Below are 15,348 nucleotides of genomic sequence, written 5' to 3' on the forward strand. Positions count from 1 at the left end.
AAAAATTCTACAGTACTAGATACATTACTCTCTATATAATCATTCCTTTTCTTTGCAAATGAAGAAATTGAGGATTATAGAGATCAACCTTACTAAAAACATCATCTTTGCAAAGACAAAACTATTAAATCAAATGTGTCATATAATTTTTTAAGTAAAAAGTTTTAGAAGGAATGTATATATGGATGGATGGACATTGGTACAAACATAGAAAACTTTTCCTGGAAGGATATACAACAACAAGTTAATAACACTATCTTTGGGGAGAGAGTTTAGGGTGGAGAGAGGTAATTTTTCTATTTTTATTTTCTGTACCATGGAAAAATTTCCAAAATGAACATTTGTTACTTCCATTGTTTAAAACTTATGCTCTTAAATTGGACTTCTGGGTTATATTTTCCTTTTATTTTCTATTTTTAAGGGGAAAAAAAGTATTGCTTGGCTTTTGAAATTTTCTTCTTTTTTAAACAATATGCCTGGTGGTTTCATTAATTCAGTAGCTTAGAGCATGAAGAACAAAGGTCATAAGTTTTATTAATTACACTTGCAAAGAATAAAAATATCCCTTGGTCATACAATGCATTTTTAACTTTAAAAATTCATCTGGCAAACTCATCCTACTGATCACAAGGATGAATCAGGTAAGAGCATGTGGTTGACTTAATACAAAACATTAATACTGGAAAATAACTAAGTAATGTCTTACTGACAGAGGGTAAGAGAATAGACAGCAGAGTTATTCATCTCTAAGTAAACATTTCAATTTTCACATTCATCAACCCACTGTACTTCTGAATAGAATATAAACAAGACCTTAACTGCAAAAAAAAAAATAAAGACCCTGTACTTTCAGAAAAGCTAAAAACTGTGTATGTCACAAATCTTACTGTTTTTAAAAATGATTCAATTCTTATTGGTATACCATATAAACATCAAATACAATATGTATTACCTGTAACATCTTCTGGATCTGATACAACAATATGTGCATTTAGTTCCTGTAGCTTATGATGCAGTTCTTCTAATTTTTTATTTGATTTTTTTAAAATGTTGTCCACATAAGCCAAATTTTTTTTATCTGTTGTGACTTTCCTCAGATTTTCAGCTCCTTCTTTGATTTTCAGTTCTTTCCTTATTTCTCTCTTGATTCGATCCTTGATATCATCCAATCTCTGTTGCACCATAGTATCTGAAAAGTCTAATTTTTGAACGGCACTCACATTCTCAGAAAATGGAAGACCTCGGGAATCTCCCTACAGAAAAAAAGAAACATACAAATGGGGGAGTTTAGGAAAGTGAGCTACTCAGTAAAATGTGCAGCATAAGAATAAAACTGCATAAAGTGATTATTAAGTACATTACATTAAATTCTTCCCTTAATAAGCAACAGACTATTTATTTACCTTTATTATAACCATACAGAATCATAAGTTCGAAAACTCTGCCCACTTACTAAATAGCATTACCTGACAAAATTATATTAAAACAAACACATTTACACACAAAAGCATCTTACAGTTGTATAAAGATAGTGGATTTTTGATATCCTATGAACCAAAGTTGGTGGTCTAGTGATTAAGATTCGGCACTCTCACAGGTCAGGGAACGATACCACCCATCTGTTGGTTGCCATGCTGTGGTAGCTGTGTGTTGCTGTGATGCTGAAAGCTATGCCACCGGTATTTCAAACACCAGCAGGGTCGCCCATAGTGGACAGGTCTCAGTGGAGCTTCCAGACTAAGACGGACTAGGAAGAAGGATCTGGCCACCCACTTCCGAAAAAATATGCCATGAGGACCCTATGAATAGCAGTGAAGCACTGTCTGATATAGTGCCAGAAGATGAGAGGATGGTACATCCAGGCAGGATTCCACTGTACACAGAGTCTCTAGGAGTTGGAATCAATTCCATGATACTAACTACAATGAACCCAAACTAGATCCTAATCCCTACACTGTGAATCTTGGGCATGTTATTTAACCTTTCAAATACTCAGTTTAATCATCCGTAAAATCTAAATAATAACATTAGCCACCTTTCAGAGATACTTTGATAACTCAAACTATTGTATGTGAAGCTCCAAATACAATTCTTGGCACACTGTGGTCACTTAATAACTGAAAATTCCTATTAACTTCCATAGGTGAGATAAACTCCATTTATCTTCTATAAGAAACTTCTTAAAAATAAACTAATATTGGCAAAATAAAATAAAGTTACATCCTTATGACCACTTTTTAGTTAATGAATTAAATGTGTCAAGGCTTGGGGAGACTATTCAGAACTCTATTTACATATTTCACGGCTAACTATCCCAATGGACAATTTGGTTGACTCACTACAAAATCATCATTACTAGAAAATATGTTTAAATTATGTCCTACTGATAGAAGCTAAGACAATACGCAGCACTAGTTATTCATATTAAAATGAAAATTGAATCAGGTAAACACATCTATTCGACATTTAAAACAACCAAAGCTATCTTCTAGGTATTTGTATATCATTCACTATTTTAAACTCCATTACTATAATACTATTGGTTTTTAAATTTTTAATTTCTGAAACTAGAGAATGTTTACCTTTGAGAAGAGGAATTGAGTGTGTGAAGGACATAAAAAAGAGAGAGATTTACATTTCACTGTGTACCCTTTATGTACCTGTTGAACCACAGACCTAATTAATTAGAAGATTTTCTTTAATTTTGGGGGCAATTCATCACAACCAGATAAATAAGTTCTATTTAAATTCTTGGTGTAAATACTTTTTACATCTAATTCTTAACTTCTAAAAAACATGTATCTTGCAAATAGTGAGTTAATAGATGGCAAGATGTGGGATCTAGTCTTGGCTTTGGTACCAATTTACCCTGTGCCAACAGGTATACTATGCAAAACACCAAGTAGTTGATCTATAAATCTGTTCTTAACCTTTGTGGGGCCAAGAACCCTTTTGATACTCCAACAAAAAACAGCAGAACAGAGAAAATTCTGTGTTTGTATGTACAATTTCCAGGATCCATGGATCTTAGATTAAGAATCGTTGGGATAGGTGATCTACACCTACTGGCCTTAAATTTTGGATTCTTATCTACGGGGATACACAATGATTTTCTAACTGGGCCAAAATAGTGTCTAGGTTTTTCACTATTTATAAGGGAATATACGTCCTATCACCCATTTATTCAGTTTCCAAACTTTATGAATCCATCTTTGGCTGGTTATTCATAACGCTAGCACACATGACCACTGTCAAAAGATCCGAATTTCTGCTGTCTAGCTTCAGGTAAAATGGACTGAGGCAAACAATTCTCCCATGAAAAAGTTTAATCTAATTACATTCTTCTAGATATTTTTATTTCTATCTGAACAGAGTTAAAAACATTTACATGAACTGCTTTCACAAATTTGTGATTTAATATTATGTACTAAGCCAAATGTTCCCTAAACTTCTTGATTCACAGTGACCTTAGTGTCTCAGTAATTTTTTTCCTTATGCCCCAAAAGCCAAAATAAATATCTAACAATTTTGTTTATTAAGTAGTAAGGTCCAAATAACTTAAATACTTACGTCATAACTTAATAGCTGTTTGAAACGAAACAAATTGAAAGAAAAAATTACATTTTTATTTCACTCTTTAATAACCACAGTTACTTATTAATGTGATGTGTCTGCCTGTTGGTTACTTCATAATTTCCCAAACCTTGAAATCATATTGGACACTCCCGTCCTCATTTCGTATTCCACCATACAAAGATAATGTAGAATAATCTAAGATTGAAACTTAACTAATTCCAGTTAGTTCACATGGTATCGAACAAATGGTGCCAGTGTGTTTCCCTGAAAAATTTAAAACATACTGCATGATCCTGAGAGTTTGCTGAGGCACCCCAGAAAGCCTTGTTACACAGTTTGAGAACTGTGGTACTAAGATTTAAAGGCTGTTTTTAAAAAAACCTGTTATATGAAAATGGCTACTGTATTCGATGTGAAACCTTTGAAGGCAATTGCCTACTACAACTTCCATTTCTTTTCAATTTGCTCTCTAAATTCCAATCATATCAAATTACAGAAATTTACTGCCAGAGACAATCTCTCTTGGCTCAGCTACTACTGTGCATGAAGCAACTTTGGGATGTACCACCTCTCCCTCTTCAACTATCAATTTCTAGTCCCTTCTTTTGTCAGTTAATTTCTACTTTCTTTTTTCAAAATTCATCACAATTTTTCCTTGGAAAGAATTCCCCCACCTATGCTCTTAGAATTTAGATAAAATACTCTCCTGTGTGCTTTGATATTGTGGATCTTATTTAAACAATCATCCCTTTTCTTATCTGACAACCCTAAAGACTATGAGCAATTTGAGGGCAGGGCTTATGCCTGGCAGAGTAGTTCTGTTTTGTTTACTCAACGACATGCCCATTATATTATTTAATATTCTTCTAAGATTCAGGAAAATATGTCATTGCTGAAAAAGTCATGCTTTCCTCTTCCTGATAAAGAGAACTCATACCCCAGGAAGCTCAAAGGCAAACTGATAGTCAATCACAGCAACTATATTAGCTAGAACTAGATATGAGCTATATGTGGTTAGCATGTTTGCTTCCTCTTCCTTTTCATAGGCCTGAATTTTTAGTAACCATACTTTTACTCCCTTCTTTTGTTGTGACATGACTCAAATACCTTTTGGAAAGGAGCAGGAGATATATACAACATAATCAGTAATTTAAAATAAACAAATGCCCTCTGAGAGCAGACAGGAAAGATTACAGTACTTTCTATTACTCCTTTCCTAAAAATTTTGGTTGCAATAAACTGTGAAAGTTACTGGAAAATATAATTTTCTTGGAAATTTGGAACTGAAATAACATATTCCATCTATTAAATTATGTCTCTACCCTAAAAAAATTAATAATAACAATTATATCATAAAAGACAGGAATCAGTACTAGGTAATGAAATAATATTCTTGACACAGGTAAAATAAATTAGCCTCAGGAAAATAAATAGCTGTTTAACCAGTGAAAATCTTCAATGATAATCTTTGTCTCAGTAGGTTCTATTACAGGCAGTAGTAACTGTCTACACCATCTACACTATACTAATTTATGTTTGAAAGCTTAACACTTTCATCCACCATTCACATCTCTTTTCTACTCTATAAAATTTCTCGCCTCCCCCAAAAGTAAACAGCAGATACCTTTACTCATCAAAGTTAGATTCAATCTCTAATCACAAACTCCCTTTAAAATTTATTAATATACTCAGAAAGGATAGAGATAAAAGAAAAACACAAAAGAACTAATTCTAGGCATAAAACTAAGCTCCTAACAGTATTCATGATCCTCCACCAATCATCCATACATAAAAGAAACCCCACAATTCTTATACTTTTACCACTGAAATCACAAGCTTGGCCACTCCATTTTAGTCAAATTAATCTAACACTTTGCTGTTTACATTCTTTTACTGGGTCTGTCCTTCTTATGTCCTATTCCTTTCCCTATCAATCTAGACAAAATACTTGTTTGAGAAATATTTCAAGTCTTCATGATTAATTCTACCTACCGATTTCCAATGTACTTTAAATTTCATATCATTCATATCCTTAATACAGTCATTCAGATGGGTCAAATCCAAACACAAGGAAACCATTAGCAAAATCAATACCCTCAGGATTTATGGTAGAACAATTGAAATGATTTTTAGGTAAGTTGGTTTCAAGTGGCCAAATAAATGAAAGAAGGAATAGAGACCTCAATGAATAAAAAACAAAGAGTAAAAATTAGATGGATTTCAAAGGAACCAAAATAAATTACAAAATTAAGTGGTTACGTTAAATAGCAGTTTAGGCCAAGATAATGAATTAGTATTCTAGCAGATAGATAACTGAGGAAATTACCTTGAATTCATCACCCAGAGAAACAAGAAATTAAAAGACACGGAAGATAAAATGAGAAGACCCAAGATGCATCTAGCAAGAGTTCCAAATTAAGAGAATCAAAAAGACAGGGGAGAACCACTACATGAAGAGAGAAACGATGAGAATTTTCCAGAATTGAAGAATGATATAAATCCTTAGAATGGAAGTTCACGCCAACTTGCAAATAAGATTAAATGAAAACACTAACAAAAGTAAAAGAGGGAAAAGGTATTTTATCTACAAATGAATGACAATTAGATCAACAGAAGACTTTTCCTTAGTAACAACAGAAGCCCCAAACTATCAAACTTATATAATGGATTTTCATCCTTTATCTTAAGAGACTTATATTTTGCTAAGGCTTTCTATAAAATTACAATAAAAAAATCTGCTTCAAAATATTTACATTGCAGGGAAAATTACAGATGAACTAAACCAGTGTCCATATTATACTTACATCATTCCTCTGTTCACTAATCATGTATGTGTTAATTTACATTAAAGAAAACTTGTGCTGTCGCAGAAAAGACCGTACAATTTTTACCTCAAATTGACAAAGGTTTTTCTAATCATACTGTTGGCAATAATCCAGATATAAGCTGTAAATTATTATAAAAGTTGAAAATATGTAACAAGAAACTTAACAATAGTCATTCCCTTTGATTCAGTAATTCTAATTCTAGAAATATAACTTACGAAAATAAGTAGAAATTATTACTACACAGAATGGTCAATTCAGCAAGTTATGAATTAATCAATAATATGTGCTGGTCACAGACAAACTTTCCTATAAAGTTTACAAACAGCAGAGCTTTAGATCAACTTATAGGAAAGAAAAAGTTCAAGATGCTAAGTAAGCATCATAACAAAATTCAGAATTTCAAACAGTCTAAGGAATAAGAAAAGGTTTCTCTTACTTATGCCCTTTATAATTCCACAGCAGTATGTCCAACCTGATATATTGCTGCTATGTAAACACAGTTTTATTTCAAATTATGTTTAAAATAAGAATGGAAAAAAGAAAAGACTGGAAGGAAAGAGATTAAAATATTAACAATTATCTCTGGGTAAAAAATTAAGAAGGATTTTCATGTTGTTCTTCAAAGTTTTCCTATTTTCTCAATTTCTCAGCAATAAATATATGCTGCCTATCTAATAAGAAGGGAAAGACATTATTTAAAAGAAACCAAAAGTAACCTTCACTTTAAGTTCTGGCAAATGTAAAAGCTTAAAATGATTTCTTCCACCCTACAGTATACCTGCTATTTAACTAGGTTACTCTGAGTCAATACAATTCTACCACAAGGGATGAGACTACACATTCCACTCTAATTAGACCACATCATGTGCCAGCCAAGTATTTCAAATACACAAAAGTGTTAATATGCATTTGATAAATACAACTATTTTTATTGTATGAAGTAATGAAATTCTTATCTGTAGACTAAAACATAAATTGACATTTTCAATTTACTACATTTCAACAAACTCACAGTGAGGTTATGAAAAACACTAAAATAAGAACAGGATCAGATTCAAAGAACAAAATGAAGAAAAAAGTCTGTCACTTACAACCAAGTACTTCATTTAGGGAGAGACAGCAAAGGATGTTTACTCCTCACTGGCCAAGTTCCCAGAGAAGTGAAAAAGCTGTTACTTTCTCTACATTATAGAAATGCAAAGCAGTCTGACCTGATAGATGCCAAGAATCTTAGAGCACCCATGAAAACTCACTGGGTACAATGATTCATAAACTGTTTTAGCTAGAAGAAATTTCAAAGATCATAAAGCCTAACTCTCTTGATTTTAGTTTTGAGAAAAGCAGGTTCAAAGCAGCTAAGCAAGTTACCTAAGGTCACAAAGAAGTCAGTGACCTGGCAGGGTGCAGCATATTAGCATATCTCTTGACTCCTAGCTTGGTGCTCTTTTACTCCACACTGCCTTCTTAGGAGGAGATTTTTGGAGTATCCATTTCCCTATATTTGAACTTTTGCATTCATTAGTGGATATTATGTGCCTCAAATCAGGGATATTGGCAGGAAATTACTCTCTAGTTTCACCCTAATCCAACCCTGTGTCTCAGGGCAGAATGGTTTCAAATCAGAAACCAAGAAACCAGTCCTAACAGCAGAGCTCTGTCACTAGCTATGCAACCCAGGCATGTTATCCTATCTCTCTGTACCTGTTTGCTCAACTGCAAAATGATGTTTGGCTTTTCTATCTTAGTTTTTAAAACTTCATACTTCATTTATTCAAAACATTAACTGAATGCTAGGCAACAGAAATGACACAATCCTGGATTCTTTTCAGGTACGCAATTTATTAAGGAAGACAGATATGAAAACCAAACATAATCTGAAGAGGTAGCAAAACTTTACACAAATGTAGGCCATATTGTGTGTGTGTGTGTGTGTGTGTGTGTTAACAGAAGGCTCAGTTAGAATGTAGTATGATGGAAAGAACTAAGCGTTTGGAGTCAGACTGGCCAAGTATAAATTCTGATACTGCAACCATGCTAAAGCTTCGATTTTTTCATCTGCAAAATGGAATTATTACAACTACCTTGACTATATTATTTCGAAGTCTGCTAATGGCTATGCCTACAACTAAGAAATATGCTTTCATAGCAATAATACAGTTCCTGGCACATAGCACTTAAGCAGATAGTACTCAGCACCTACATAATACCATCCTCCCTTTATCCTTACTAAAAAAACCTTTCATTTTTTTCAGATGCGACAGAGTGCACAGATAAAATTCTCATTTCACCAGATCCTCTTACAGCTAGAAATAGCCACATGACAATTCTTGTCAAAGAGAAGTAAGCCCACGATTTGGGGGAAAAAGGTTTCCACTTCTCCCTTTCTTTTTGCCTAGAATGCAGACCCAAGGCCTGAAGGTACAGAAGTCATCCTGTGTAATAGGGGCAAATAGGACAAAACCCAACACACTAAGGAAGGCAAAGCAGAGAGAAAGAGCCTAAGACACTGATGGCTTTATTGAACTGCTACACAAGTCCTAGACTGCCTACCTTGGACTTCTTGTTTGAGATGAAATATAAATATCTATTTGGTTAAGGATCACATAGGGCCTTGTAGGTCAATATAAAGACTTTGGCTTTTACTCTGAGTGAAATAGGGTAGAGCTTAGTCAAAGAAGCGATATGGCATGACCTCCTGTGTTAAGAGTAGATCTGAGGGGAGGCAGGGAAAAGCAGGGAAACCTGTTATGAAGCTATGGTAGATTGTTGCAAAATGGCCTCAAAGGAATCCTGCCTCTCTGCATTCATATTGTTATGTAGCCCCCTTCCACAGTGACACAAGGCTAGCATTTTGACTTACTCTGACTGACAGTGTGATGGAAGTGACATGCTGATGATGGGCAGGGAGTTCCAAGCAGAGGCCTCAAGAGGATTCACACCTTCTGTTTTTGTCCTTGAAAACTCAACTACTATTTTAAAAAGTCCAGACTACTCTACTAGAGAGAAAGCACCTAAAGGACGAAAGAAACCACATGAAGAGAGATCATGTGGAAGAGAACTGAAGGACTCCAGCTGTTCAGCCATTCCAGCTGAGGCACCAGACATGTGAGTGAGGCCATAGTGGACATTCCAGTTCAGCTTAGCCACCAGATGAATGCAGCTGCATAAGTGACCATAGGCAAGATCAACAGAAGAAACACTGATTATACCCACAGAATCTGGAGACAAGTTTGTTACACTACAATTAGATATGTTAGACAGAGGCTACTGCAGTAATCCAGACAGGAGGTAATGATAGCTATAAGCAGTCTTTTCAATTACAATGATTATTAATTACTTTTTGTTGACTCTCAAGAGAGAAAAGTGCAACAATCTAATCTGAGGAGTGGAGATGTCAATAACATTATAATTATGTTGAAAAAGATAAACCAATTTTCCTTTTCTTTCCCACTTAAGCTCCCCCAACACTTTAAGAAGGAGGAAGGTAGAGACAACACTCCTCTTCTTTAAAAAAAGACCAAAACACCAGCATCATGGCAGAGTGAGCTCTTCCCTTAGACTCTCCCCTCTACGATACAACAAAAAGGACATTCATAAACCAACAGAGGATGTTCACACAACACAAAAGACATCTGAGAGACCCACGCAGGCATGTGTCTGAAGGTGGAGGTGCTAGATGCCCTTGAAGAATTGGAAGGAGGTAAGGGAACGACCTCTCCCTCCCAAATGGCAGCAACCCAGGGCACGACACTGGGTCACAGGACTGCACACAGCTCTGAGAGTAGGGGGCATGGTGGCACTCTATGGGAATGGGACACCTTTGCTCTCCAAGTTCTCTCACAGCCCGTGGGAAAGACCCACACAGAGGTGGGTAAGCTATTCTGGGGGTATCTTCATCAAGCCAGCACCCCCGGAGAGCAGACAGCGAGGGCAGAATGAGAATGCCTGGGTGATCATGCTGGCAAAAGAAAGTGCCCTTCACCCTGCCTGGAACTCCAGCTCAGCTGTTCAACTAGAACACCCACGCATAAGATAGAAAAGCAGCAGCTGTGGGCAAGTGAGCCATGGATTTCAGTGGACTCAGAATACACAGCTCGTGACCTCCACCCAATGGCAACAGGTGGGGTCTGCGACCAAATACTATCACTATGTAGAGGCACAAATCCACGCCATCAAACAATATAAAAAACATCTTAATACTCCAGAAGGAAAATGACAAGCACTCAGAAATCAATTGTGAAGGCACAGAAATTTATAATCTAAATGGAGGAGAATTCAAATAGCTATCATATAAAAACTCAGTGAGTACAAGAAAACACAGATAGACAGTTCAATGAAATCAAGAACTTCTTCACATAAGAGACTGAAACTATAAAGAAAAATCAATCAGAAATGTTGGAGATGAAAAACACACGGATGAGATAAAGAAAAATCTGGACTCCCTGAACAACAGAGTTGATGTTATGGAGGAGTAAAACAGCAGTGTGGAGGACAGAAATATAGAAATGCTTCAGATGGAGAAGGAAAGGGAACTAACACTAAAGAGAAATGAAGAAATTCTCCAAGAAATATCTGACTCAATTAGGAAATACAACATAAAGATTATACGTTTTCCAGAGGGAGAAGAGAAGGAGAAAGGAGCCGAAAGCTTGTTCAAAGAAATAATAGTTGGGATCTTCCAAAACCTGAGGAAGGAGCTGGAAAAACAAGTGGAAGAAGCTAACAGATCTCCTAATTCTATCAATGAAAAAAGAGCTTCTCCAAGGTATATAGTAGTGAGCCAGTAAAAGTTGATGACAAACAAAAAATATTAAGGGCAGCAAGGCAGAAGAAAATAACTTACAAATGAACTCCTATTAGGCTTTCAGCAGATTTCTCAGCAGAAACCTTATGGGCTAGGAGACAGTGGAATGATATATTCAAAATTCTGAAAGACAAATATTTAGGATCAGCCAAGCAGACTCTATCCAGAGAAAACATCCTCCAGATATGTTGAAGAAATAAAAACTTTCCCAGATCAACAAAAGCTAAGGTAGCTCACTGCCACAAGACACCCCCAACAGGAAATGCTCAAGAAGGCCCTCATTCCTGGAGAAAAAAAAGAAATGGTTTACAAAGCCTTGAGCAAGGAGATAAAACAGGTAGACAAAAACAGAAAATTGCAGCTCTCTATCACAAAAGGTTAGCAAACAATTATAGCATTAAAGATAAAGGGAAGGAAAACACCAAAAATAAACATAATCTCAGCATTTTAACCACAAACTCACAATACAAGATAGAATAAGTTGTAACAATAACTTAGAAAGAAAAGAAGGGATGGAATCAGCTTAGTCTAAGGAAATAAGAAGCTATCAGAAAAAGGACTATCTCATCTACAAGATTTTTTATATAAACCTCATGGTAACCACTAAACAAATAATCAGAACAGAGACACAAATGATAAATAAAAAGTAAGAAAACCATCATAGAGAACTACCAAAGTGAATTGGTAGTCCAAAATACATGCGATGAAAAAGAAGGGAAATGCAAAAGAACCGGATAATTAACAATAAAATGGCAGCTTAATTAAGCCCTCATAGTTCAATAATCACTCTAAATATAAAAGGATTGGAGTCTCCAATCAAAAGACAAAGAGTGGTGGGATGCATTAAAAAACAAGACCCAACAATATGCCACCTCAAGGAAACACACCTCAGCTCTAAAGATAAACACAGGCTCAGAGCAAAGGGATAGAAGATGATACTTCAAGCTAATGGCATACAAAAGAAAGCAAGTGTCAAGCTTATATCAGACAAACTAGACTTCAAGACAAAACAGGTAAAGAGAGAAAAAGAGGGACAGCATGTAACAATAAAAGGGCCACTCCATCAAGAAGACGTAACTCTTATAAATATTTATGCACCAAACACAGAAGAACCAAAGTACATAAACCAACTACTAACAAACCTAAAAGGAGATATTAACTACACAATAAATACTACAGCAACTTAACACTCCACCACTTACATCAATGGATAAATCATCCAGACAGAAAGTCATCAAGGAAATAGTGGATTTCAATGAAAAACTAAATGAAATGGATTTAATAGATATATATAGAACACTCCATCCAAAAATAAGAGAACACACATTCTCCTCAAGTACACATGGAAGACTCTCAAAGATAGGCCATATGCTGGGAAAGAAGGCAAGCCTCAATACATTTAAGAATACTGAAATCACATCAAGTACCTTTTCTGACAATAATGCTATGAAACTAGAAATTGACTAAAGAGAAAAGCTGGGAAAGTGACAAACGTGGAAGATAACCAACATGTTACAGACCAACCAAATGATCATTGAAGAAATTAAAGAAGAAATCAAAACATATCTGGAAAAAAATGAGAACAAGAACACACCATACCAATTCATATGGGATGCAGCAAAAGTAGTCATAAGAGGGAAATTCATAGCAATATAGGCCCACCTTAACCAAAAAAATCACAAACTTAAACTATACCTAACAGAATTAGAAAAAGAACAAAGCCCAAAGTTAGCAGAAGGAAGGAAATAAAAAATATTATAGCAGAAATAAATGAAATTGAAACAAAAAAAAATTAGAAAGGATCAATGAAACAAAGAGCTGTTTTTTTGAGAAGATAGACTAAATTGACAAATTCTCAGCCTGACTCACTAAGAAAAACATAAAGGCTCAAATAAATAAAATTAGAAATGCAACAGGAGAAATTAAAACAGATACCACAGAGATACAAAGGATTATAAGAGAATACCATAAAAAACTATATACCAACAAATTGGACAATGTAGAAGAAATGGATAAATTCTTAGACTTATACAACCTCCAAAACTGAATTAAGAAGAAATAGAGAATCTGAATAGACCAATCACAAGTAAAGAGATTGAAACAGTAATCAAACACATTCAAAAAATAAAAGTCCAGGACCAGATGGCTTCTCTGGAGAATTCTACCAAACACTGAAAGATTTAATACCTATCCTTCTCAAACTATTCCAAAAAATTGAGGAAGGCAGAATACTTCCCAACACATTCTATGAAGCCAACATCACCCTGATACCAAAGTCAGACAAGAACAAGACAAAGAAGGAAAATTACAGACCAAAGACAGTTGAAATGTCCATACTACTAAAAGCAATCTACAGATTCAATGCAATTCCAATCAGAATCCCAATGACATGCAACAAAGCATCCTAAAATTTATATGGGGCAACAAGAGACCCTCCAAACAGATAAAGCAATCTTAGAAAAAAGAAAAAAGCTGGAGGTATCACCATCTCTGACTTCAAAATATACTACAAAGCTGTAGTAATCAAAATAGCCTGGTACTGCTATAAAAACAGACACACAGATCAACGGAACAGCTAACCTTTGACAAAGCAGCTAAGAACATACAATGTAGAAAAGAAAGTCTCTTCAATAAATGATGTTGGGAAAACTGGACAGCCACATGCAAAAGAATCAAAGTAGACCATTATCTTTCGCCACACACAAAACTTAACTCAAAATGGATAACAGACTTGAAGGCAAGACCTGAAACCATAAAACTCCTAGAAGAAAAAGAGGCACTACACTCTTTGACATTGGTCTTAGAAGGATCTTTTTGAATACCATGCCTACTTGGACAAGGGGAACAAAAGAAAAAATAAACAAGTAGGACTTCATCACACTAAAGAGCTTCTGAAACGCAAAGGAAACCAGGAACAAACTGAAAAGACAACCCACCAACTGTGAGAAAATATGTGCAAATCATTTCTCCAACAAGGGGTTAATCTCCAAAGTGTATAAAGAACTCACATAACTGAACAAAAAAACAAACCACCCAATCAAAATAGGGGCAGAGGATATGAACAGCCATTTTTCCAAAGAAGATTTACAGACAGCTAATAGCCACATGAAAAGACATTCAACATCACTAATCATCAGGGAAATGCAAATCAAAACTACACTAAGACATCCCCTTACACCTGTTAGAATAGCTATAATAACCAACACAAAAAATAACAAATGTTGGAGAGGATGTGGAGAAAAGAGAACACTCATATACTGCTGGTGGGAATGCAAATGGGTGCAGCCACTATGGGAAAGAGTATGGAGATTTCTCAAAAAATTAAAAATAGAAATACCACATGACCCAACTAGCCCACTACTGGGTATTTACCCAAAGAGCCTGAAATCAACAATCCAAAGAGACTTATGCACCCCCATGTTCACTGCAGCATTATTCACTATAGCCAAGAAGTGGAAGCAACCCAAGTGCCCATCGATTGATGACTGGATAAAGAAGATGTGGTTTATATACATACAATAGAATACTACTCAGTCAAAAAAAGACAAAATCATCCCATTTGCAACAACATGGATGCACCTGGAGGGTATCTTGTTAAGCAAAGTAAGCCAGATAGAGAAAGACAAACACCATATGATTTCACTCATATGTGGAAGACAAACGAACACACAAAGAGAGCAGTTTAGTGGTTACCAGAGGGGAAGAGGGCTTGCTGGGTGGGCAAAAGGGGTGAAGGGGTACACTTATATGGTGATTGACAAACAAGAATGTACAACTAAAATCTCACAATGTTATAAACTATTACGACCTCAATTTAAATAAAAGACCAAAACAAAAGGTCATTACTTTTTAAAATAGACTTGCTTAAAAAAAAAAAAAAAGACTTCCTTCCCCATCATTCCTGTCATAAAGTTAAGCCTAAACTGCATATGGACCAGAGTATCCAATCCTTAGATTCAGTGATTGATTTAGGAGTAGTCATGTGACTGAAGTGGCCCATTGGGAAGCCCTTTTTAAGGACTGATAGGGAAGTCCTTCTCCTGACAACACCAGTTGCAAAGATAAAAATGTGACATTATTGTGAAGAGAAGGGCTTTTCTTACCATAGACAGCCAGAAAACAAAGCTAACCCAGAAAAAA

At 35.3% G+C, this 15,348-nt stretch overlaps 1 protein-coding gene across 2 annotated transcripts in view; it reads right to left on the reverse strand.

Moving 5' to 3' along the window:
• Window positions 1–15,348, reverse strand: part of PKN2 (protein kinase N2) — a 148,509-nt gene that overhangs the window by 101,194 nt on the left and 31,967 nt on the right. For both annotated transcript variants that reach the window (XM_070267346.1, XM_001495405.6), the window contains exon 2: window positions 953–1,253. In XM_070267346.1, coding sequence (XP_070123447.1) covers window positions 953–1,253 — 301 coding nt within the window. The remainder of the gene's footprint in view (window positions 1–952; window positions 1,254–15,348) is intronic.

Source organism: Equus caballus, chromosome 5, assembly GCF_041296265.1.
Source record: "Equus caballus isolate H_3958 breed thoroughbred chromosome 5, TB-T2T, whole genome shotgun sequence".
NCBI lineage: Eukaryota > Metazoa > Chordata > Mammalia > Perissodactyla > Equidae > Equus > Equus caballus.